Source organism: Coptis chinensis, chromosome 2 (assembly GCF_015680905.1).
Source record: "Coptis chinensis isolate HL-2020 chromosome 2, ASM1568090v1, whole genome shotgun sequence".
Lineage (NCBI taxonomy): Eukaryota > Viridiplantae > Streptophyta > Magnoliopsida > Ranunculales > Ranunculaceae > Coptis > Coptis chinensis.
The window spans coordinates 10249481-10276609 of record NC_141457.1 but is presented as its reverse complement, the minus strand read 5'-3'; the positions used below and the strand labels follow the sequence as shown (position 1 = coordinate 10276609).

Genomic DNA, 27129 nt, shown 5'->3' with positions numbered 1-27129 from the left:
CAAATAAAAAATACTATGCAAATTTAAGAATGTAGAGTAAAAACAACTACGAAAATATAAAAATGCATAGTAAAACTACTAGATACACAAACATAAAAATCTAAACTTGAAATTGCAAAACTATGAAAACTTGAACTGATTTTAACAAGATTTGGTTTGTTCGTAGTTTTTTGAGCAACAATCTTTTCAATTTCATCTCCATCTCTTCTAGAACTTGAAGGTTTGATTTTTTTTTTGTTTGATTTTCAGCTTTTTTCGAAATTGTAGAGTTTTATTTTTCTCTTTTGTTGCTTTCATTTTTTTTGTTGACGAGAAAATAGAGAATTTACTCGTGTACTATGAGAATTTGCAGTAAAAGATGCTTCAGATCTAAAAAGCTAGCCAGAGAGATGGAAGCGATAAGAAAGTGTGGTCAGAAAACAGAAAGTTCACGAGTCTATGTACGTGGGGGTATTTTGGGTAGTTTTTTATTTTATTAAATGCAGAGAGGTTTTGTGGTGAGAAAAGAATTGAGGGGGTTTTAACGTACCGGTTTCTGTGGGAGGGAGATTAAACCCAAATCCTGGTATAAAATGGGATGGTTAGCGTGTCCCCATTACCCGATAACATGATCTTGTCAGTATCGGTATAAACGATCTTTCCCTCGTGTTCGGCTATATATATATATATACGGCCCGGCTAGGTAGATAGCCAAAAAGAAAACATCCATTCATACAGGCTTTTTTGCGTCACTGGATCACGTTTTCATATCCCAAATCTAAGCACCAAAATATCAAAATAGAAACTTACGAAGGTTTTGCTCGCTCCTCTCTCCTATTCCTCTCTCCAGCACCGAAATCATTCAAGCAAATTCAACCCATTGCAGCTCCTCCAAAATCAAATTCTCCAAATTTAACCCATTTCAACCTCCAAAATCAACCCATTTCAGCTCCAAATTTGCTTTAAGGTTCCAGGGATTCTGCAAGCAACCGATCTCCCTGCTCCAATCAACCCATTTCAGCTCCAATCATCCCTTGCTAGCAACCCATTTAAACCTCCAAAATCAACCTATCTCCCAGCTCCAATCTCTACAGGTTTCCAGCGATTCTTCACTCATTGGTTGTTACGAATAGATTGTATTACCTTCAGAGCGGGAGTGCAAGACTTGGATTTTGGTAAGTGTTAAATTCCATTTTGTTTAGGACAATATTTTGGCAATGAATCTGGATTATAAGGGTAATTGACAGTTTGTTAAAAGGGAGGGAGTTGCTGCTATGACAGTTTGTTCTTAAGGTGCTATGATATGGAATTTATAGTTTTTCCACATTTGTTTGTATAAACATTATACACTATATGGCTATACCCTATGTATTGTTATACAATGGGATTTTTGCTTGGGCATTTCAGTGAAATATTATATCTTGATCTTTATTAATGTGAAGCACTGCATCCTTTTTCTTTGAAGGGTATTAGATGAATTTTTTCCTCTTTGTTGTTAGACAATTAGTGAAGGCATTGTCGTCATCATTGTTACCGTGCATTACTAGCATTATTGTAATTAACAGAGAGAGAGAGAGTGTGCGTTGTCAACAGTAGATTCTGTAATTTGAATGAAAACTATTGATTAATTGTTTTCTACTCGACTGTAAATTGAGTTTTACATTGTTCATTTGCTTGCAATGATTAGTTCTTGTTTGTCAAAGGCAAGCTCTCATTGACATCAATGACCATGAAATCTATGCGAGTTTGACATGTTGCTACGGTGACATATATCATAAAGGAGAAAGATTTGTTGGCACTCAACTCGTTGGAGAAAGGGTCAAGATTATCCTTGACGAGGTTCCGGGGTTGTCTCTTTTCCTTTAGTTTTTTTTTTTTTTTTTTTTTTTTTTTTAACATTTGATTAATTTTTTTTTTATCTCTTTGGTAAATAGTGAAAATGGGGATTTTTAGTGGATTAGGGAGTAAAAATCCTAACTATCATAACAAAAGATAGAGAGAGTCTACTGAGGACAGAAGGTATTATGAAGTATGCTGAGGTGGCAGTAATTGGGTTGGTTATTGTTTTAACCAATTGATGGCAGTTGTGGAATCTGTGTGGTCTATGGGTGTTTTATGTTTTCTTATTGTTATGTTATAGCTTTTTTGCATGTTGCTGTATATATAAGTGTTTGTCTTGTAGATTTTCTATTAATTATTTTCGCTTTTTTGGTTTAATTCGATCATATCGGGATGCAAGGCTAGTGAAGATATAGTATCTCACTATTTGCATAGTTATGCTAGTTTTGATGTATTTGGTGAACCTGATTATATTTATACAAGTACTGTCTAAGTTCTATTGGTTTAAAAAGAAAAGCCTTTTGGGTCAAAGCTAGTGGTTTTGGTATAAAGCTTAGAAGGGTTAGTGTTGAAATTTGATTAAGGTATTGTCTGTTTGTTTAAAACTATTTTTTAAATCATTTTCAGGTTGCAGAAGGTTTTTGCCGAAAATATAAAACTTCAATGGATTCTCTGTTCAAAAAGGTTGATGGTGAGTTAATTCAGATGCCCTGATAAACTTTTCTGTTGCATATTGTGCTTTAGTATTTGCATGTTTTTGCTATCCGTTTTGCATATTGTCAGTTTGTGTCAGGCTGCACTTTCTATACTATACAAGTTAAAATATCTAGGCTTGGTTCATTGATCTATTTGAGATGTGATTTCGTCTTAGTTTTGTTCTTACATAGTTCATTAAACTATCCCTGATTTTATTTCTATCTGCCTTGTTGCCTATCTGCTGCTGCTGCTGCTGCCGCCTACTAGAAAACAATTAGTTCAGAGCTGATTTTCTTTTGCTACCGCCGCCTGATGCTATTGAATTTTCAAAACTTAATATAAATGGATGAACATGTATTCAAAATTGTATGTAAGACTAGTTCCTCCCTTGTACTCAATTTGAAACTCAAGTTAGTTTACTCCCTTGCACTCTCTGTATCGTGTTTTCAAGATTTTTGGTTTTATGTAATGCACAATGTTCGCAAAAATGTGGTTTCAAATATGCGTGTTTGTATGAAAGAGAAGCATAACATGAAAACGGTTGGAAATGCTATGCAAGACTTTAAGAAATTGAAAAAGCATCACCACATATCAAGTTTATGAAAATTAACTTGATAACTTTCTGAAGGGACCCTTTTATTAGACGATGTTAATAGTTGTTCTGATGTACAAGTCTGAAATGAATTCAAAGATTGTTCTTTATCTTTTGCATCCTTACTAATAACTTCAGTAAAGTTTCACCAACGAGAAAGAACACACAATTTTTCTGAATTGGCACAATCATATCAAAGCAAAGTCATTTAGAAGAATAAATACAAGCAAAGGATCTTGAAGAACAATATGTATCATTGAGCAATGAATTGAAATATTTACAAAATAGTCATATCTTGAAGAACAAGCTTTGATATGTTATTAGAGTTAGAACTGCTGTCAGAACTAATGCAGACATTCTGCTGTCAGAACTACTGTCAGAACTAATGCAGGCCTTCTGCTGTCAGAACTGCTAATTACAATAATTTGAACACGCCCAACAAAAGTTGTAATCAAACTCCATCTTCAACAAAATGAGTGAGCTGCCAAGGTCTAAAATATAGTCTGTCCTTTATCAAAGCCAACGTTGTCCAACCTAATAAACAAATTGAATAAAGAAAAGATCAGAAAATTTGTCTAATAAGGTAAACCAATTATATTCATATATTAAAACAAAAATACAAATCAGCTAGTCTTAAGCTAGTACACGTAAACGCTTTAGCAGGTAAGTTTAGGTCAGGGGCATAGTAAAGAAAGCAATAAGTGTGCACATCAAGTCAAGAACTGGAACAGAGAGAATGGCAAGATAGCTACTTAGGTAAACGTGAAGTCCTAAAGATTAAAAACTCTTGTGAAGCAGAAAGAAGCAAACATCACCAAGTGCGTTACACAGAAGAAGCAAGACAAGTATTCACTTGAACAATTATTTCGAACAGTTGGAGCCAAATGAGCACCTTGAGCAAGAAAATCACTCTGGACATCTTCATCATAGTCTTTGCAAGCCCAAACATATCCACCTTCACTTTTTAATGCGTAAGCCACCATGTCATCAATTAGACAATGCTCATACCTGCACATCAAAAAATAAACTAGTTCAGTTTCAGGTTACATATCAGGTTACAATAGAAGTTTGAAGAAAATTTGATATGGTCAGCGCATATCTATGATGATCTGTGACTGATTATAGGTATTCTATGTTAAGAATACCTATAATCAGTCACAGATCATCATAGATATGCGCTGACCATATCAAATTTTCTTCAAACTTCTATTTCCAATTCTCTTCATATACCTCGTGGAAGATGTCCTTAAACTTGTAATGTATTAATAGTGAGTGTAATGAGGGTCACTAAGATTCATTTACCAAATATAACTACATAATACACAACCATAAAATAATAAAAGCTCGAATTGACTGAAAATTACATAATTCTTGCATAAATATGTGAGACTAGAAATTCCTGATCACTTTTAGACTTTTAAATCAAATTACAAAAGAAAGAAACCTCATCAACATTGTACATGGCCAAGTGCAATGCCAGAACCTTCGAACTCATGCACATCAAGCTCCACCGGTGTTCCACCCTCCGCTGGGACTGGCAACAGAAGTGAAACAATTAACATCCAAAGTATATCTGACACATAAAACATTTAAGAGCTTCACAGTTGCCTTAAGAGTAACAGGAGATCGGTTACTTACAAAATTGCTGGAATCTTAAAGCAAATTTGGAGCTGAAATGGGTTGAATTTGGAGTAGCTGCAATGGGTTGATTTTGGAGCTGAAATGGGTTGAATTTGCTAGAATGGTTTCGGTGCTAGAGAGAGGAATAGGAGAAAGGAGCGAGGAAAACCTTCGTAAGTTTCTATTTCGATAGTTTGGTGTTTAGATCAGGGATCTGAAAACGTGATCCAACAGCGCAAAAAAACCTGTAAGATGGCTGTTTTCTTTTTGGTTGTGTGTGTGTGTGTGTAATAGATCGTGACTGCACGAATGGAATTGGAGTGAGAAATGGATGGGTTGAAGTGTTTGAATTGTTAATCTTGGACCAGATATACTCACTCCTCTTTATGCAAGAAAACAAGCAAGAAGTGAGTATTCAGATATGTTGAAGATGGCCGGAGTATGACGACAACAGACAAAAGGCAAGTTGCCAATGGTTAATTACTACAAGCAAACAGATGCACAACCTTCTTCCACATCATCATCAAGGAAAGACAAATGAGGAATAACATATAGTCCATTGATAACGCAGTAATGGTGTTAAAATTACCAATGGCATAGAAGTGGTGGAGTTTATTGTTTGTCACTACGAGAAGCAGTTAGGGGGAGTCCTTATGTAAACAAAGATGTTTTTGAGGAGGTGCAAGTCAGAGCAACACTAGATACAACTAATGCAACTCTCCTAGATGTTAATGTTGATGTTGATTCATAAGAGACTAAAGAGGCCATTTTCTCCATGGTTAACATAAAAGCTCCTAATCTAGATGGGTTTAACCCATACTTTTAAAAGGCTATAGGTTTTGTTTTCTCCTCAAGTACCTTACCCTCAGGCTACAACTCCACTTTCATTAGTCTGATCCCCAAAGTTCAAAACCCTTCAAACATCTGAGATTGCAGACCTATATCATTGTATAACACTACTTACAAGTGTGTTGCTAAGATTATCTCAAAGAGAATAAAGCCTTTAATGTCCTCTCTAGTCGATATCAATCAGTCTACATTCATACAAGGGAGGTCTATTCAAGATAATCTCTTATTGTCCCATGAGCTTCTTAGATGTTACAATAGGAAGGTCGTATCCCCTCGGTGTACTCTAAAGGTTGATATAAGTAAAGCATATGGATATGATACAGTAAGTTAGATTGTATTGGATTCTATGATGAGAAAAATGAACTTTCCCCAAAGATTCATAGATGGATTAAGTTGTGTTACTCCACCCCCTCTTCTCTATCTTAATCAATGGCAAGCCTGAGAGCTATTTTCATGCTCAAAAGGGGTCTTAGGTCTGAGATCCCTTGTCACCATATTTGTTTGTTCTTATCATGGAAGCTATGAGTTGTCTACTCAAAGAGAGATTGTTTTAACAATACCATCAGGGCTCATCCAAAGTGTAGGAAAACTGAGATTATCAATCTATGCCATGCTTTTCTTCAAAGGTGAAACACAAGTAACTATAGAGATTATGAAGGTTTTGAATATATTTTCAGATGGAATTGGGTTGAAGATTAATACTCAAAAGACCAATCTCATTACAGGAGGACTGAGTGAAGATGAAAGTAAGCTTTTATCAGATACTATAGGGGTACAACAAGCAACACTTCCTATTACTTACTTGGAACTGCCTCTAACTTCTACAAGACTTGGGATTAGAGACTGTCAACCTCTAATAGAGAATATCACTGTAAGAATTCAGAATTATATTGGAAAGTTAGATGTTTGTCACACGCAGGAAGGCTCCAACTCATCCAATCAGTCTTATTCTCTTTTCATGTGTACTGGGCCAAAATTTTTGTTCTTCCACTCACTATGTTGGAATAAGTTATAGAATGCATCATGCTATTATGGGTTGCATTGCACTGCTCAAGTAAGAGGGAGGATTGGGAATCATGAATATCAAGTTGTGGAATCAAGCATCCTACTATGGGTTAGTGTTCAAGATTGTTTCAAAAGAAGAGAGCTTGTGTTTAAAGTGGGCCTGGAATCATCATACCAAGGATAAACATTTTTGGGTCATGAGTATTCATAATGATTACTTTTGGGTGTGGAGAAATTTACTAGAAACCAGAAAACAACAAGAAGATTCATCAGATATACTACAGGCCTCGAAACCTCCTTGTGGTATGATCTGTGGCGTGCTGTGAGAGCCCTATTTTTGAAGATACTTATGCAAGAGATACCCTTCAATTGCCACTCAATGCAAAGGTTAATGTTTTGATAACTAATGGTGACTGGAATCGCAGGGTTCATGATTTACCTAAATCTTCTTTGAAAAGAGATAAATACCTGATCCTTCAGGCTCCTTATCTTCAAAGACAACTTATAATGCTCTTAGAATTCCAAGAGAAAAGGTGAGATGGTATAGTCTTGTATGGGGAAGTATGTATTGCCCAGACACTTTTTTCGCCTCTCAAACAATTTACCAACACATGATAGGCAGAAGAAGATACTTCAGCATTCCTCTTGTTGCCTTTGCAACAAATCTAGGGAGAATTCCTTGCATTTGTTCTTTGATTGTTCATACAGTCAAACTATTTGGGAAAGTGTTAAGTAGGTTTTAGGGCCCCATACCAAATCGTCTGACTCAAACAGTAAATGGTTAGAACTCATGCAGATGAGTAAAAGCAAGTCTTTGTTAGTTGAGATCATCAAAGTGTTCATTTGTGCATCAATGAGTTGTATTTGTTAGGAAATGAACAATCGGCAGTTTAAACATATAACTCAACTTTGGGAAATTGTGCAGGACCAACTGATCAATGAGGTAAAAGTCTATTTATAAGGGTGACTCAGAACTTCAAAAAGACGTATCTTTGGACTCGGACCTTGGAATTAAGCGTACATTATGTCAAAACGACCGACTCAGAGCAAACTTTCCAATAGACCCAGCCTAGCCCCAATCAGAGCTGTAAAAGTAGATGAAAATGGTACTTAAGTATTTTCCAATAGCATTAGCTCTTTTACACTTAACCTAATGGACTTTGGGCTCACATTATAGGTCCAAAGTCCCCCTTCCAGGCTTATGCACGAAAATATAACCTAATCTTATCATATATAAAGAAGATTAGGGCTAGCCTCTCATATACAAGATAGAACATAGAGAATAGTTTAGTAGTTTAGGTTTAGTTAAATAGTTGTAGTGTAGCCTCCATGAAACCCTTATCAATAAAGCTTTAGTTGTTGAATTTAATTTGATTCTTCTTTACTTTAATGTCTTTTATTCATTGTTTAATTAGATTCAATCCGATGACACAAGGTTAAACTCTCAATAGAGGGGGTTTATAAAGTCACGTGACGATGATTGGTAGTTAACGTAGTAGTCGTTAGTTAAAGCGTTTCAAGTTCATCGTTGGGAGAGTTTAGAGATAAATCTCACAACGGTGAACTAGAGATTAGAAATCCCATCAAAGAGATTTGTGGAGGTGCTAATCTCTCATGCTAGAAAGGTTATGATTAAAGATAATCATAAGTTTGCTAGGGATCAAAACAAACAATTCGACAACTAAATTAATAGTCAATCGAATTGGGTGGTGGATTACCCCTCTCTGTTATCTTCTCATATCATCAATTTACTATTTTCACCGCACAATATTACTCTCACCATTAGTGAATAATTTAGTTTATTCTAGAATTGCTATTAAGTACGTAAGAAGCAAGAGTGGGTCGAACATGATTGCTCTCTCTATCACATGATTTAGAGAGTATAATATGAATATTGATAAGCATGATATAAACACTGTTTTTACATATGTTCTCTATCTTTAATCACTACCTATCATGTTTGTCTCATACGGGGGTGGCTTTCAAGCTTTAAGGAGCTTGATAGTGGTGATGTATTGATGGGGAATGATCAACATTGCCACACTTTGGGGATAAATAATATTTGTCTCAAGATGTATGATGAAATGGTTTGGGAATTGGAGGATGTTAGATATGTTTTCACATTAAAGAAGAATTTTATCTCTGTTGGTTTTTTGGAGGCTAAAGGCTATAAGGTAGTTATTGCAAATGGTGTTATGAAGTTAGTCTCGGGAGCAATGATTTTCATGAAAGGCATACGGCGGAATAACTTGTACTATTTGAAAGGTAGTACAATTACATGGGAAGTAGTTGTTATTGAGCATTCAGAGGCAGTTGCTAAGGAGGCCACTAGATTATAGCATATGTGTCTTGCACATGCAGGTGAGAAGTCCTTGCAAGCATTAATGAGGCAGAGATTGTTGAAAGGTGTTAAGACTTGTAAGTTAGATTTTTGTGAACATTGTGTTCTGGGCAAGCAAAGAAGGGTGAAGTTTGGCACCGCTATCCACCATACGCGTGGAACCCTTGATTATGTTCATTCGAATGTTTGGGGTGGGTCCTTCTAGAAATGCATCTCTTGGAGGAAACAAACATTATTACGTGACCTTTGTTGATAATTATTTTAAGCTTTTATGGGTATATACCATAAGAAACAAGGATGAAGTCCTAGCTATCTTTGTGATGTGGAAGAAGTTAATTGAAACTCAAACTAGTAAAAAAATCAAAAGACTTCGTACTAATAATGGCGGTGAATACACAAGTGATCCGTTTTTGTAAGTATGTTAGGATAAAGGAATAGAGAGACACTTCACAGTGAAAGATATGCCGCAACAGAATGGGATAGCTGAGCGCATGAACCGTACTCTAATGGAGAAGGTGCGGTGTATGTTGTCCAATGCTAGATTGTGCAAAACGTTTTGGGCTAAGGCTTTAACTTATGTATGCTATCTTGTTAACAGGTTGCCTTCGTTTGCAATTGGAGGTAAAACTCCTATGGAGTTTTGGTATGGAATCCTACTTATCAGGATTATGATTCCCTTCATGTGTTTTGGTGCCCTACTTACTTTCATGTCAAAGATGGTAAGTTGGATCCTAAAACAAAGAAAATTATATTTGTGGGTTTGAAAGGTAGAGTGAAGGGTTATAAGCTATGTCATCCTCCGCAAGATAAGAAGTTTGTCTTAAGCAAAGATGTGACATTTGATGAGGCTTTTTTGTTGAAGTCTACTGACTCTTAGTAGGTGGAGAGTATGGCCAAAGAGGTATTGTAGCAGGTAGAGATTGATGGGTTTCCACCTAGTCCAGATGGTTTTGTATCTAGTAGATTGGCAACTATGTATGGCTAGTCAGTCAATTGATGTTTCAGTTGAAGACACAGAAGTAGTGAATACAGGTGATGGAACAAATGATGATGCAGATAATGTGGCTCCATTAGAAGAGTAGGTTAATGTTAGTCCTTTGGCTTTGATTTATGAGTCTATTGCAATTGGTAAATCTAATAGGAATGTTCCCCCATTGTATTTTCTAAATGATTATGTTACCTATGTACTTCCCATTATTGAAAGTCTTGACGAAGACACTCTTTTCTCATATTATGGAGCAATCTAGTGCTCGCAGTCAAAAAGGTGGAAGACAACTATGGATAAGGAGATGCAATCTTTTCATAAGAATAATACGTGGGTGCTTGTAAAGTTACCTAAAGGTAAGAAGGCGATTAGCGGGAAATAGGTGTTTGTATTGAAAGAAGAATCTTTAAGTGATGAGTTATGTTACAAGGTAAGATGGGTAGCTAAAGGCTATGCTTAGAGGGAGGGGATTGATTATAATGAGGTGTTTTCTCCGGTTGTGAAGCACTCCTTCACGCATCCTTTTTGCCTTGGTAGTTCAGTATGATTTAGAGCTAGCTCATGGTGATTTAGAATAGGAGATCTATATGACTCAGCCGAGTGGATTTAAAGTTGCAAGAAAGGAGGATTTGGTGTGTAAACTGAAAAGGTTGCTATATGGTTTGAAACAGTATCCCAGGCAGTGGTACAAGCGGTTTGATCAATTTATGCTAGGGCTTAAGTACACAAGAAGTTACTGTGATCATTGTGTCTACTTTTGCAAACTACATGATGGTTATTTCATCTACTTGCTCTTGTATGTTGATGATATGCTTATAGCCTCAATAAACAAGACTGAGATTTGATAAGCTGAAACAACTTTTGTCCTCAGAGTTTGAGATGAAGGACTTGGGTGAAGCTAAGAAGATTCTTGGCATGAAGATTCAGAGAGATAGAGCAAAAGGTAGAGTTTGTTTGTCTTAAAAGACATATTTAAATAAAGTACTAAAGAAGTTTGGTATTAATGGGAACACTAAGTATGTGAGTACACATCTTGCCCCTCATTTTAAACTTAGTGCTACTATGCCTAGCTCCGAATTTTGATGAGGAACGTGAGTACATGATTCATGTTCCATACGCTAGTGTTGTTGGTAGTTTGATATATGCGATAATATATACTATGCCATACATTTCATAAGTTACTAGTGTTGTTGGTATATATATGCACAATCCTAGGATGAAACATTGGCAATCTGTGAAATGGATTCTACGATACATTCTTGGTAATGTATATGTTGGTTTGATGTTTGAGAGGGATACTAGTCAGCTTTGTGTGGATTATGTGGACTCTGACTATGGAGGTAATTTGGATAAGCGTTGGTCCACTACTGGGTATGTATTTACTTTAGCTAGTGCTCCGGTGAGTTGGAGGTCTAATTTACAATCTACGGTTGCATTATCTATGACAGAGGCAAAATATATGGCAGTGACCGAGGCTATGTCATAATATGTAAAAACGATAGTTTTACCTATGAATAAATAATGAGACTCAAACGCAAGTAAAACTAGAACTATTTTCTAGCTTACGCTTATCAAAGTTTTCTACTCTCGATGCTATTGCAATAGAGTTGGATAGAAGATTCGTTCCACTCCTAGTTCTTTAAAATTCTAATTTAACTACGATTATCAGTTTATCAAAATCAATGAGAGTAATGATGGAAATTATACTACGATGGAAATTCAAATACTAAGGTTCGAATCTAGATAAAGAATTAGGGGAATTTGATTTCACCTTGAATTCAACTTAATAAACTAGCATATATTGTTGTAATCCAATTCTTACGTTCTTACGATAAGAATTGGTCGTTCTAATCCCTAATCATTCATGACAATCTCTACCAAATAATGACTAGCATGTGAGAAAGTTCAACCTATTCTCATGGCGAATCAACTACCTTCTAGAGTGGAATAGAATCTTATAACTATTCTACGCTAACAAAAATCAAGCTTCATCAAGGCTTATTCAAACCCCTCTAATGGAGGTTTTAGCCTTGAATCATTATGCTATCATTAATATATAAATCATAACAAGACATGATAAAAAAGATTATAAATTTACTTATTTGATTTAAAATAGAAATCTAATCATACAAGATTGAATTGAAACTAGTAATGATAATTAACTAAATCTATGAATTGAAGCTAAAATGATTTAATGAAATGAAACTAGATTTATGAATAACTAACTAACTTTATTGATCTAATGAATAATAACAAATACTGATTCAAAACTGAATTCAAAACAAGGTAATTAAAACTAATTAATGGAGTCTAAGCTAATTTATTTTCTAATCTAGTTCTAGCTAATGAGTCTGCCTCTTTTCTCCCTTCAAGAAGAGAAAGAGATCTCCAATTTTGTGCATGGGCCTGGAGCCATGTTTTGGGCCGGAAAATCGAGCCTATGAATCCAATTTCTTCAGTCCACAGAGGTCTTTTAAGCTAGATTTGACTTCGACAGACTTTTTGTTTACTTCTCCTCTAATTTGGTCAAGGTTTGGACCATTGGAAAGCTCTTTTCAAGACGGTCGTTTTGACATAAGGTAGGCCCAATTTCGAGGTTTGAGTCCAAAGATACGGTCGTCGGAAGTTCTGCTGACTTTTGTGCGCTGTTTCTGCCCGCGTTGACTTTGACTTTTCAGCTTTGACTAGGCTTTAAAAAGGTTTTTTCTTCATGAATCTTGGCCTTTAATCACAAAACTTCTTAGCAGCCAACCCTTGCTCCTTTATTTCGCAAAAGTGACACATTCCTGCACATAATTTACTTTAATGCTTGAAATACATAAAAGCACGTAATCAGCATTAACTCTTATTTATTACTCGCATAATTGGTCTAAAAGTATTATTGTTAAAGGGTTAAAACTACAGTTTTGGGCTCTTATCACTATGAAAAAGGCTATTTGGTTGCAGGGTTTGTTGGATGACTTAGGAATTGTGTAGGATCAGCTTCAGATTCATTGTGATAGCATGAGTGCTATATATTTGGCCAAGAACCAAGTTCATCATGCCCGAATGAAGCACATTGATGTGCGGTTTCATTTTGTCAGAGAGATTTTGGAAGAGGGTACGTGATATCTTACTTACTAAGATAGACACCAAGGAGAACCCCGCTGATATGTTAACCAAAGTGGTTTTTGGAGTCAAGTTTCACCATTGCTTGGACTTGATTTGTATCCTTCATTTGAGATGATTTGGCTCTTATGAGCATATGTGAACTATGATTGGTCTGATCCCGTTTAGAGGGTACGTAGGCAACCATTATGTAGTGCAGCCGTTGTTGGTCTTTCGGGACATTTGCTTGGTTCTTCGGGATATGTGTTTGTTTGGTTGGGTGTAGCGGATTGGTCAGTTCGAATTTGAGAAATTCTCGCCAAGGTGGAGAATTGTTGGGATGACATCTTGGTATCGATATTTTGGTAGCCATATGTCGAAATGAACCAAAATTTCATATTCTACTGAAATTTCAGCTACACTATACAAACAAAGTTAGGGTTTTAATCCAGGGGTATAACAGATTTGTGAGTTCTTCTAAAAGGAGACTTTGGGTGTTTTATTAAACAAGGTGAATGTGTAACACTATTTGATTCTCTCAATTTGAAACTTTTCATTTGGTTGTGGCTTAGGCGTAAGCCAAAACATATAAATCTTTGTGTCTTTACTACTTGGTTGGTTATTTTTTGCATAGTTGATACTTTGTTTACTTTAATTGTTTGTGATTCATCACTCCTTTCAAATTGTTATCGTCGTTTGTCTTTGTTATCGCTTCCGTTGCACAACAATTTGTTCCTCTTATATTAGCATCATTTAAAAAGGATTGCATGCTCTCTAACTCACGCTTCATTTCATTGAATTCAAAACGAACTCTTCCTAATAAGGATCATTCTTGTTCAAGAAAGTAGGTTGAATAATTTTCGAAGCAAAACTTCTTGAACTCTATTTGCCATTTTGTTTCCTGGTTTTGGTTTTTTCCTGAATTAGGCCTTCAGTCTCTTTCTATATATTTGTTTAAAAGATCTTGAATCCAATCTGAAATGATCTTTTCAATTACGATGGGCAGCCAATGACTTATAAGATTTTCATTATGAAGAAATAATTGTTTGATTATTTCCAAAGTAGTGGACCCACTAATTTTCAAAGTAAATATCACTGATGTCCTAGTCAAAGTTTGTTATTTTCTTATAAATACACCATTAGGAGTGATATTTGACCAATACAAAAATTTCATTCACAATAATTGTTTACTGGATCATAGTGCGGATTGTGATTGGAAACCTACAGAAATTGTTCTTAAGGGGCGAGTAAATTTCCACGTAGAACTCATCTCTATACTAGAAAGCAGTAATTATGTTGGTAGAGAAGAGAAAACGGACTGTGATGAGGATCGGAGGTTGTGCATTATTTCAAGTGATGAAGTTTGAGTGTGTTAAGATTTAAGGAAAATGAATGTCGTTGTCGATAGTAGGGCAGTCAATGGGTTTTGATAACCTGATAACCGACCTGAACCAAATTGATAAAAAATGGTTTGGGTTTTGGTAATTTGGTTTGTCCTCCACCAACCCGAAACCGAACTGAACCGATAAGATATTGGTTTGGTTTCGGGTTTGCTTTCCACTAAACCGATATGAATCCGAACCGGTAAGATGACAGTTTAGTAATATTTATGGTTAATTTTGTATATGTTTATCAATTGTGTGAGTGAAATTAATCAATTTAATTAGGATTTAATTGATTTTATAGTTTTCAGTTCGGGTTGCAATATATCTTATCGATTCAGTTCAATTTTATTTCGGATAAAATATAATATTATCGGTTCGGTTCAGTTTCGGATTCCCAATTTTCTTATCGGTTCAGGTTCGGATTTTTCATAACTCGACCCAAATCGATTCATTGGCAGCCCTAGCCGATAGTAATCCTGATGTGAGACTGTTTATTACTATGCCCACTTTAGTATTTTTTTTTTTTTGCTAAAAGGTAATTGATTAAAAGAATAATTTGAAAAGATACAAAGGAAAAGAATAAGTAGAGAAAAGTTGTCTAGTGTGAGTAACATCATATGTGCACCCACCTATTACAGCCCAAAATTAATAAGAGAATCGAAAATAGGTAGTGAAATGGTTCTCCAGGTTTCTCATGAAAAGAGGCCTTGTGTCCCACCATTTACTTTCCCCCCTTTGTAGTGCTGCTCCATGTCTCGAACAACTGTCCGCTCCTAAGTTAGTTTCTTGCCATGTTGCCGTTACATTTATCCATTTGGCTTTCTCCTTCAGCTGGTTCCATTTGGTTCTAACTTTCCAATGCACTGTGTCCTCTTGAAAGGCTTTAACCACTGAGGAAGAATTCGATTCAACCCATATATATTTCCATTCCAATTCCAAAGCTCTCTGAATCCCTTCAATAACCGCAACACTTTTTGCCATATAGTTAGTAGCAATACCTAAACCCCCTGCTGCTACCCCCAAGAATTCTCCTTTGTAGTCCCTTAGTACTATTCCCCGGCCTGCCACCTGGATTTCCCCTAGAGCTTCCGTCTACATTCACTTTTAGATCCCTGTGTTGGGGAAGCCGAAGAGTATTCGATAATTTGAGGAGCTCTTATGGCCTTATGTGGAAGCTGGAAGGTGTGCAGAGCTTTCATGTCCTTCATGCAGTTATTCATAGTACCTGATGAACAGTGGTAGGCTTTGATTATGGCTCTCCTGGCTAGGAAGCAGATATTCGAAAAATTGGATTTCTTCTGTTCATATATCACCTTGTTCCGATTTTTCCACAGACTGACCATGCAAGTTAGCAAGCAAGCTTTCCACATATCCAAGATCAATGCGCTATGATGCTTGCTTTGTTGCATAATATCGTTGAAAGATTCGATACTTGGTGAATCTTGAAAATTTTGTCGCGATGATTCCAAACTCTTTTTGCGGAGGACGGTGGTACAAAATGTGCTTTCGAGTTTCTTCTTCCTCCCTTACATATCTGACATCGCTGAAGCAAGCTGCGTCTTCCTCTTTTGTGGCGATCATCCGTTTCTCGATGTCCCTCTTACTAGCTTCCATGCAATGCCTTGCGTTTTAGGAAGTATCATGGCGCCCATATGAACTTGCGACTTTTATGCCTCATCGCTTTCTTCCGATGTCCCTATGTACGGCTGCTACCGAAAATAAACCCTTGCCATCGAAAGCCATACTCTCTCATCCGCCTTTAGAGTCATCAGGTTGTTGGAGAGAGAGGGGGTTAATACCGATTGCTTGAAGCACTTGTGAGAAGGTACCTGAGAATTCCCAATACCGACCCTGAATGAACTCCTGTAATCTTCCTTGGAATTTCTTGATATCTTTACTTTCAATTTGGGAAGAAATCGCGAAATGGGTTTTCTCACGTAACGTTTTTCGCGCCAGATATTAATAGAAGTCCCATTACCCACTATCCATCCATGAAGTTCGGTCATTTCCTTAAGAGCCCATCTGATACCCCCCCCAAACGGTCGATGTCTTGTAATTGGTCGGTTGCGGATCGATTTGTGTATTTTCCTCTCATAAACTTCGACCGGTCATTCTCCTCTCGTAAGTAGTCCCCGCGCTTGTTTCATGAGCATGGAGAGGTTGATATCTTTTAGTCTCCAATGCCTAGTCCACCTTCCTCTAAAGGTTTGCAAGTTTTTCCCAAGACACCGTAAAAGATTTCCTCCGGTAGGGTTACCACTCCATATGAAATTCGATGATTCTCTCACATTCTTTGATCATCGATTGTGGCCATCGTAGATCGCCATATAATTTGGAATCTTCATTTTAGAACATGTCTCGCTAAAACAACCCTTCCTTGAAATGATAGCATTTTCCCCGCCCATCCCGCGCGCTCTTTTCCTAATCTTGTCCACTAGCGGTGCGTGCGCCTTTGTTACTCTACCCATGATCAATGGTACTCCAAGATATTTCTCCGGTAAGCTCCCTCTTTGATTCCCATTGTTTCTCGAATCAAATCCTTCTTCGCTTTGCATTGGGCTTAGAAAAATCTTGCATTTTCTCCTTATTTATGAGCTGTCCCGAGGTGTCTTGATACATTAAGAACCTTCACAACTTGCTTAATACATCCCATGTTTGCATTGCGAGAAAAGAAAAATATCATCCATGAAAAACATCAAATGTGAGGGACTACACTACTTGGAGTTTATCACCATATCTTTGTATCTTTTCTCGAACTAGTCCATCGATGCTTACGCTTAGGCAATCCTCCGCAAAAGCAAAGAGCAAAGGAGATAGAGGATCTCCTTGTTTAAGACCTTTGCCCGCAGAAAAGTTCCCTTGAAGACCTCCATTTATCATGATAGACATTGTGTTGCTTTGGAAAAGTGCTTGAATCCACTGGATCCATCTTTCATTGAACCCCACCTGGCTTCTAACTACCCACAGAAAATCCCAGTCCATCGTGTCAAATGCTTGAGAGATGTCCAACTTTATCCCTATGCTTCCACCATGTCTAAGAGTCTGCAAATCATTCACCAGTTCCGATGCTAGGCCAATGGCTTGTTGTGAATTTCTGTTAGGGATGAAGCCATATTGTTCCTTGCGATGATTCGATTCGCTCTTTTGGGCCATCGACCTTGTGGCAAGAATCTTAGTGATGACCTTGAAAATGAAGTTCGAGAGACATATCGGCCGAAATCTGCCTAACTGATTGGCATTTTTCTCCTTTGGGATAAGCACAATGAAGTTGGTGTTAATACCAAAAGGTAGTCTAGATTTTAAGAAGAAGTAGCTGATGGCCCTTATAAGATCATATTAAATTATTCTCGTTTGTGATAAATGAGGATAGAAATGCCAAAGGGATTTGATATCGGGTGAGACCACGCTATCCATATCCCTGGAAATAAAAATGAGACACGGTGCAAATACTGTCATAAGATTTTAGCTGGAGGTGGCATTACAAGGCTTAAAGTACATCTTGACGGAGGGAACAAAAATGTTGAGAAATGCTTGAAGTGTGGAAAGGAAATTCGAGACATGTTTCGACAAATAATTGAATCCGGAATTGAGAAAAGAAATGGAAAAAACAAAGCTCAAGAACATTATAGAGCTGACATGCATGCACACCCTCCTGGAGAAGACTCAGACGAGGATGACTACGAGTTCAATATGGCTCGACAACAATCTAGAGATGAGTACCAAAGGTTCTGCGAGACGGGCTCGTGGGATAAGAGGGCTCCAACCAGAGAGAACACCAATGTTCCAAGCACAAGCTCTCGCAAAGGCAAAGGTATTATGTCTTTCTTCTCCCGTTCGAAGAGCACTAGGCATCCCGAGCTTATTGATGTTGATTCACCGAGAATGACTGATGTTAATCAACCATCTGTCTACCAGATGACGCTAGTCGATAAGTCCAAAGCTGGGATGTTTAGAACAGCTGTGGCTAGATTTGTACTTTGGGGAAACTTGTCTCCAAATGCAGTGACCAACAACCCGTATTACAAGTCGATGTTCGATGAGGCATGTCGTGCCAGTCTTGTAGTGACCCCTCCTTCAGCCTATCAACTACTAAATTCAGAGTTGCAGATGCTTAAGGCAGAGTGCAAATTATATATTGACCATATGAAAATAAAATGGTCTATATATGGTGTCCTTCAATTATGTGTGATTCTGGATCGGTCCAACACAACAATCTTGATGAACTTCATGGTGTATTGTGATGGGCTCATGACTTTTGATTCGTCCGTTGATCTATCGAAAACACAAGAAAGATCACCGCCACTTCTTTGAAAACACATGAGACGTGTTGTTGACAAGGTTGGCAAGGAGAATGTTGTTCAGAATGTAATGGACAACGGGGCGAATTTTAAGAAAGCTGGAGAGATGCTTGTAAGAGAAAATGGTATGCTTACAAATAAGTTTTATTCTCCCATTTTAGATTCCTTTTGCAAATAGGTTTTTTGTATGAACTGTTGATAATCGCAAATTTATGTAAACTAACTATCTATGCGTAAACACAAATAATCAATCAACTAAACAAGTGCTTAGATCAATATTCCCACTCTCAAATAATAATGAAGTAATATAAAGAGTACGGATTCATTCCACACCTAAACTACCAAGACATAAAAGAAATTCAACTAATCAAACACAAGAAAACAATAGTGAGAGTAATATTATGTTGAGAGATTTTTATTCTACGATTATACTACGGATTCAAATAAATCTAAATTAACTAAACTAATAGAAATAAGGTTTTGATAGAAGAGAAAGTTATAGAGAAGAGTAATCAATCCACCTAATAATTAGTTTTAAACAAGAATAGAATTATTCATTGAAAAGAGATCATCTTTAGGTTTTCACACAATGATCCAACCTAAAACCTCAAACTTTATTATCCCTAGCAATAACCTATATTTCTATAGTCATTATTACTAGCATGTAGGATTATTACAACCAAGTCTCTCGACTTAATTATAACAATTCCTAGTTTAATTTACTATATGCTTATTTTGGAAGTCATACAATAAACTAAATTCGTTGAAATACATACACAATTAAATAATTCTACTAATCAATCTATTCCTTATTAGGCTTCATAATCACTCCCTCTAATGGGGGGATTAGCCTAATATCATTGGATTAATTAAACTAAAATAATAAAAGGAATACATAATGTAAAGAAGAAGTAATTGAATTGAATAAACTAAAGTTTTTATTAAAAGGTTTTAATAGAGGCTACAAACTAAATTCATAAACTAAAACTAAAAAAGGAGAGAGAGAGATAGAGAGCTAAATTATTCTAACTAATGAGAGGGAGAGAGATAGTTTAGGGTTTTTATTATCTTATATAATGATACAAAATCGTGCATGGGTTTTTAGGTTAGGTTATGGACCCGTAAATCAAGTCCATAACCCAATTGGTTGAATCCAAGACTTTCGATTCTGGTCGTGTTACTGTAGCACACATTTTCACTAACTTATACTACTCTGATCAAGTCAGGCTTAGACCATTGGAAAAAGATTTCTGAGCCGGTAATTTTGATATAAAATGGGCCAAATTCCGAGGCCTGAGTCTAAAGATATGGCCTTTTGAAGTTCTGCTGACTTTTCTTCAGCTCTCTAATCCGGTTTGACTTTCACTTAACAGTTTTGACTTGGGCTTTTTAAGGGCTTTTTCTCCATTAAACTTGGGCTTTCTTCATGGAACTTCTCTAGCAATCACTTTAGCTCCTTTTAGCGCCTAATTAGTAACAAATAGACATTTATTCAACTCCGAAGCCTGAAATACTCAAAAGCACATAATTAGTGATAAACCTATATTATTAATAATATAATTGGCTAAATAGAAATATTATTAAAGGGTTTAAACTACAATTTTGGGCTCTTATTAACTGTCTATTAAACTACTTCATATACAACAGGGTATAACTTTTTCTAATCCCCATGCGCGGCTCATTCTATAGACCTTATCTTAAAAGAATTTTCTTGAACCCCATCGACAAAAGCAATCCTTGATAAGGCGAAGGATATCACGTCTTTCATTTATAACCACTCTCGAGTTGTTTCCCTTATGAGGGAAGTGTGTGGTGGAGACTTAGTCCGAGCTGGTCCAACTAGATTTGCCAATAATTACATGGCATTGAAAAGTTTGCTGAAGATAAAAAACAAGCTTCAGTCAATGTTTACGGAGGATATCTTGAAATCAAGAATGATAATCCTACGGTCCGGATGATGATGGTCGAGGATATTATAAACGGCTGAGAATTTTGGCAGAATGTGAAGGGGATTGTAGCTATATTAGAACCCATTGTGGTTTTATTGTGGAAGGTGGATAGGGGTGATAAACTGACTATGCCGTTTTTACACGGATGGGTAGAAATAACAATTGAGCAAGTTCGGAGGAAGATTCGCTCGCCTGAATAGATTGTTGTAATCATTAAAAGGAGGTGGAACAACCAATTGGGGCACCCATTACACAAAGCTGTTAATATTTTTGTTAACTCGAGGTTTATTTAATTGTACCATAACTGTTGTAAGCTAATATGCTACAAATTTGCTTGTAGCACACTACCTTAATCCTGCCGTAATTTACGGCCCTGATAGTGAAAATGTTGCATACAATGGGGAGTTCCTCTTAGCAATGCAGACATTCATTAACCAGTTGGTCCCAGACCTATCAGATCAATTGGCTTGCTTAAATGAATGTAAAGCTTATCGATAGGCTTCTGGGGTATTCTCTACGCCAATTCTTGTATATGGAAGAACCAAAGTCATGCCGGGTTAGTTTCATTGTTAACCCACTTCGAACTTGTAACTGACCTATTTTAGTTTTAGTCCATACAAAATTATATAAAATGGTCTACATTGTTTGTCATTGACGCAGCTGATTGGTGGATGAATGTTGAAGATGGTTATGTCGACCACTTGAAAACGTTAGCTATACGGATCCTCTCACAAACTACCTCATCATTTGGATGTGAGAGGAATTGGAGCACGCACTACTAAAAGAAGGGCTTTTTGTCACTTATTTTTTTTGTCTCGTGTCACTTACTAGAAAAAAAATTACACATAGAGTTTTGATGTGTCACTTTTTTATGGAATGAGGGCTGATGTGTTGCTTCTAGGAAAAGTGACACAAGTTATTTTATTTTTTGTCTCCCATTATTTGAACGTGACACTAGTAGTTTGCCTTGTTGTGTCACTTCTGGGTGTAAAAAAATCAAAAATAAAATTAACAAATTATCGAAATAAATAAGCGACACTACTAATTGCTTATGCCACGAAATTGAAAGTCATGATTTGGGCCCCGGCGGCTATATTTTTAGGCTCACTCCTAAAAAGAATTAACTTAAAAAGAACACTTTTTTAGGGTTAAAAAAGAAAAAAAAAAGAAAAAAAGAAAAACTTTGTCTCGCAAAAACGTTGAAGAGACCTCACCGTTCATCCTCCAAACTAATTCTCACCGGCATTCTAACACCACTCGCGCTCTTCCACCCGGCGGTTTCTCATCCATCTTTCGTTCTCCGTCCCAGTTCCTTTTCCAGCTGTCTCTCTTTCTCTCGCGAGCAAGAAAATGAAGGTAATATTGTTTTTCATTTTTATTTCATTTCAGTTTATCTCTTGCGATAACTTAGTTTGAGAGTCATAGAAAGTTTGAAATCAAGATCAAAAGCAAGTAGTTTCAGCAGCAGTCAAGGTTTTAGCAGCAGAATCTCCTTGGCAAGAATAAGATTAGTAAAATATTGGCAGCAAAAAAAAAAACAAAGGGTTGCATGCAAGGATGCTTTCAGGAGATGTGCCACCAAACCAAACAATTTTCATAAAAAATCTCAACGAAAAAGTAAAGAAAGATGAGTTGAAAAGATCTCTGTATGCTCTGTTCTCTCAATATGGAAGAATCCTGGATGTTGTTACGTTGAAAACAGCTAAACTTTGAGGCCAAGCATGGGTTGTGTTTAGTGAAGTTACAACTGCTAGTAATGCAGTGCGTTCGATACAAAACTTTCCATTTTATGATAAACCAATGAGGATACAATCTAATTGTTTGGCCAAAGCAGAAGGCACATTTGTTCCTAATGAAAAGAAAAAGAAGCAGGAAGAAAAAGCTGAAAGGAAACGCAGGGCTGAGGAGCCGCATAGTGCTGCTACAGCTAATGACTAAAGTGCCCAGAGTAATGGGGCTCCTGCTGCTTCTCATCGACAAGGAAAGCCTAGCGAACAAGAGGCTGCTGCTCCAAATAGTATATTATTCATTCAGAATTTGCCCTATGAAACCACGAGCAGTATGCTGCAACTTCTGTTTGAACAATATCCAGGTTTCAAGGAAGTCCGGTTGATAGCGGCGAAGCCTAGGATTGCTTTCATATAGTATGAAGATGAGGTCCATTCGTCAATTGCTATGCAGTCCTTTCTCCTTTGTATGAACAAGAGGTATGTATTGTGCCTTTCTCATTTTTTTTTTGAATAGAGGAATAATTTGTGGATCCATATCTGATTCAGTGCCTGGAATCAATTGTTTAGTTAATGAAATAAAAGGTTGTTCAGCTGTTTGATTTCCTTTTAGTTTTAACAACCTATGCCAATAGACCGAGACTTCTAGCCAAAATTACATCTCTGAAGCAGCTTACTTCTCTACTCATGATCTTGTAAGATCGAAAATCTTGTAAGATTTGAATGATAGGCTTGATTAACTGATTATTGAAATCATAACTGTAAAAGGATTAGTGAGCATGATGTGCCATGACTTGCTTACACACTTGAACCGAGCAAGTTCTTTAACAGGAGAACGGAGTAAAATATAGGAGATTAGGTGGTTTTGTCTTGCTATAAAGTATGTACGTAGTTTCTATTAGTGGTATATACCTTACATAAAATTTGTTTTATGGTTCTTAGACATGGAGTGGTCAGCTGAACATTATCTGCAATTGTAAGTGGGCTTTCATCAGTTCTTTTGCTAGTAGCAGATTCCAAGAAGTTCAGTAAAATAAGGTTCAATCACTCAGCTTTCAGAAAGTTTTGGAACATAAGCTAATCATCATGACCTTAGTTTCAACAGATTCTGATTCCCCTGATTTCCTTTTGTTCCACCCTGTTGCAACAAGCAAAGGTTCCATTTTACAGGAAATTGGAACACACAAGAATACAACTCGTACACTAAAGTTTTTGTTTGTTTCTTTCAAATGAAGAAACTTGCCCTTGAGAAGTCTTACACTTCTTTAAACATCAATCCGAATTGAGTACATACATCAATGAACGTAACGAGTCAGGCTGTATTGGGATGACATTTCACTGGTGGAGTCAGGCTGTATTGGGATGACATTTCACTGGTGGACTGGGGTGACTTTTTGCTGTTGGGATGGGATGTTTCATTTTGACTCATTGATATGATCAGGAACAAAATAACAAGAGGGCACATTGATATTCTTGGTGGAGGGATGAAAAAGAGGGGAGACTCCATCTCTATTTACTCACTCTCTCATTATCACCTCAAATGGGTTGCGAGTTTATAATGTCTTTAAGTTAATCTGGCGGTTCAAAATACTATATGATCAGGCTGCAGGTATGTTATCTTCTTCCCAAAATAATATATTATCTTTCTTTCTTTAAGTTTCATTATTATTTGACGATGTTTGTGGTTGTTCTAAGCATTAGTATTAGTATTACTAGTTTTATTGAATTCTAAGCAAATTTTGGATCTCGAGTTAGTATCTATTAAAGTTTGAGAAACACCACACCTTAGGTATCCATGCCTTTATGGTTTCTTTCTCTATAATTAAATATATTATTGACATCCATGTTTCTCCATATATGTGAGATGTTTTTTATTTCAAAATCTACATGTTAAAAATAACTCATTTATGTGTGGATATGATTAGCTTGGTAGTTGACATGTACAACAGTTTGCTTACTTGTATTGGGTTCCTTGCAGGATGAATATTAGGAAGCACTTTGAGGAGGGACCTATGGAAGTTCTTGAGGTAAGTTATCAATGTTTCTAATTGACTGCCTGGCATGATTTTTTTGTGATCACCATAACCTATTTTGTAGTGAATCTCCCATGCATGCTACTACTACCTACGACAAAAATAGTGGGTTCCTTTGTATTGTCCTTGTTTGTGTTGTTTTTTGATCCTTCCATCATATTCAAAACCATCTCTATTGCAGTTTCCCACTGGTTCCTTTGTACTGCCTTTGTATTGATAGAAATATTGGATTCTTATCTATTTTTGCAGGAGGAGCTGAAAAATAAGGTAGAGGATGGGGTTTTGGCAACGGAAGGAAAGAATGACATACTTACTATGGCATTGGGAACTCCAGAGCCTAGTGGTCGAGCCAGGGTAGGTGGACAATATACCACTCCCACTATGTACTTCAATCTTCTTAATAAAAGATCAAAGAAATATCACGAGGATTTGGAAGCGAAGTTGAAAGAGAAAGAAGCTCAAAACGAGAAGTTGAAAATTTTGGTGCTATATGTGCTTAAAGAACAAGGTGTGACTAATTCACCAGCGACGACAGAACTGTTGAGCGAATTGCTCAAGCAAGGACCAAAACTCGTCAACTCACTGTCATTAGAAAATGTGGAATCCAATAGTGCCAAAAGTGATTATAAGCAACAGGCGATTACCAAGTCTAAGCAGGTAAGTTTTTTGGCTTTTAAATTTGTATTTATGATTTTCTACACATTTCGAGTGTTCTCTTTAACTAAACTCATATTTAATGTATAGAGAAAAGATGGTGGTCAACAAAAAAAAAGTGACTTCAGTAAAACTTAAGTCAAAAAATGTATAGGTAAGTTCATTCTGTAGTTGCCTTAACCATATTATACTCATTGTGGTATAGTAAATGCAAGGAATGATACGTATTATCGGAAAAAAAAAAAGAGAATGATACGTAGCTTTTTTCATTCCTTTATTCCAATTGCTTCACATATACTAATTTGATATACACTTTGTCGTATAGTCAAAAATAGACAACGGAAATAGCATTGTGGATTCCGAAAAACTTAAAGCTAAATATGGGAAGGTAAAAAAATATTTTCTTAATTAAACTCAAAGGTTGATTAAATGTTTGCCTGTATTATTCATTTTCATAATATTTATAATATATTTTTCGTCGAATAGGTATTGGAGTTCTCTAGCAAGAAGAGTTACACTACTGAAATAGATGAACTTCGTCTTGAATTCATTGACTTTATCCAACAATTTATCTGAGTAGTTAATTTGGGCAAGTGGGCTTCCATATTTTCCTTTTCTTTATGTATATATACTTTTCTTATTGATTTTTTTTTCTTACTTGTACAATATACTCTTCTTGATTCACTTGTTTTTAAATTTTATATACTAGTTATAGTGGAATGACGACTTCATAATATGATGCAGGTGCATAAATCGATTAACAAATGAATAGATGGCAGCTAGGTTTTTTGGTGTTGGAAGTGCGCAATAAGCTAAGATATTGCTAGAATATTATTGGCGCTATGATGATTTTTTTTTTTTTTTTTTTTGTGATTATTTTGGTATTGGAATAACTTCTTTTGTTGGGAGTTAAACTAGATACTAGATGATAAATATTTGGTTTGATCGATGAAATCAATAGAAGTTAATTGTTTTGAATGTTGTTTCTTTCTTTTCAAGTGGATGTTGTTTCCGTATCATAAAATAGGTTAAAGTGATTTGGTTGTGATGTTTTGATAAATGTATGTGGATGTTGTTTCTATCATCAAGCAGGTTAATGAGATTTTGGTTATGACGTATAGGATGCAGGTTAATAAATAAATATGATTGAATACAAAAATGAGAAATTTTTTTTTAAAAAAATTATTTTCATTTGTCTCACTTTTGGAAAAAGTGACATAATATCTATTAAAAGTGACACAACTGACTACTCTTATGTGTCGCTTTCTTTTTCATACGAGTTACATGGAGTTGATTTTCAAAAGTGACAACAAGAAAAAAGGGTTTTGAGCGCTTTTGACACATACTTGTGTCTCATTCTGGTCCAAAAGTGACACAACTAGTATACTTAATGTGTCACTTTTGATGTCTTTCATATCTCCCGCTCTGGTCCAAAAGTGACAACTAAGTATATTTAATGTGTCACTTTTGAAGATACTTATGTCTCATTTTCGAAGTCAAAAGTGACACAATTAGTATCTTAATGTGTTACTTTTGACGCATTCTTATGTCTCATTTCGGTCCAAAAGTGACACAACTAGTATCTTAATGTGTCACTTTTGACGATTTACTTATGTCTCACTCACGGTCCGGAAGTGACACAACTAGTATACTTAATATGTCACTTTTCACTTAAATTATATCCCACTCGGGTCAAAATGGATACAACTAGTGTCACTTTTTAACAAGATTTGTGACACTTTCTTTTTCTTAAAAAGTGACACAAGAGGCTATTTTTAAGTGTCACTTTTATTAACAGAAAGTGACACATTTAGTAAGGCTTTTGTATCACTTTTGGTAGAACTTTATGTGTTGAGGGTTTATAGGTCACTTCAGAATTAGTTTCAAAAGTGACACAAGTGATTTCTTGTGTCACTTAAAAAGTGACACAAAAAGCCCTTATTTTAGTAGTGACGTTTGGATTCGTACATTCGGCGAAACGTTGTAACTCGAGAACTGAGTCACTGGAAGATCGAGTCTTTGTCCACTACAACCTTCGACTGAAAAGCAAGCATGTACAACTAAAGAACCAATTCGAAGAAGAGAAGAAG

At 36.2% G+C, this 27129-nt stretch overlaps 2 protein-coding genes across 9 annotated transcripts; one reads left to right on the top strand and one right to left on the bottom strand.

The window, feature by feature from the left end:
- The first annotated feature begins 530 nt into the window (after positions 1-530).
- On the top strand, positions 531-26017 carry LOC147514816 (uncharacterized). Of its 8 annotated transcripts, XM_086585233.1 has the most exons (9): positions 531-1154; positions 2446-2509; positions 23295-23390; positions 23509-23961; positions 24331-24379; positions 24635-25042; positions 25365-25427; positions 25526-25628; positions 25784-26017. In XM_086585233.1, exons 5-8 carry the CDS (start codon positions 24332-24334, stop codon positions 25613-25615), a joined length of 609 nt encoding a protein of 202 aa, XP_086441359.1. In that variant the 5' UTR covers positions 531-1154; positions 2446-2509; positions 23295-23390; positions 23509-23961; position 24331; the 3' UTR covers positions 25616-25628; positions 25784-26017. The 8 variants fall into 8 exon arrangements, 5 of the variants coding, with proteins under 5 accessions (XP_086441359.1, XP_086441365.1, XP_086441354.1 ...); XR_015209690.1 differs by lacking the exons at positions 23295-23390; positions 23509-23961 and adding an exon at positions 25130-25193 and having other exon boundaries at positions 545-1154; XM_086585239.1 differs by lacking the exons at positions 23295-23390; positions 23509-23961 and having other exon boundaries at positions 535-1272.
- On the bottom strand, positions 17088-17531 carry LOC147514817 (secreted RxLR effector protein 78-like). Its single transcript, XM_086592696.1, has one exon. It carries the CDS (start codon positions 17529-17531, stop codon positions 17088-17090), a length of 444 nt encoding a protein of 147 aa, XP_086448822.1.
- Positions 26018-27129: the final 1112 nt, after the last annotated feature.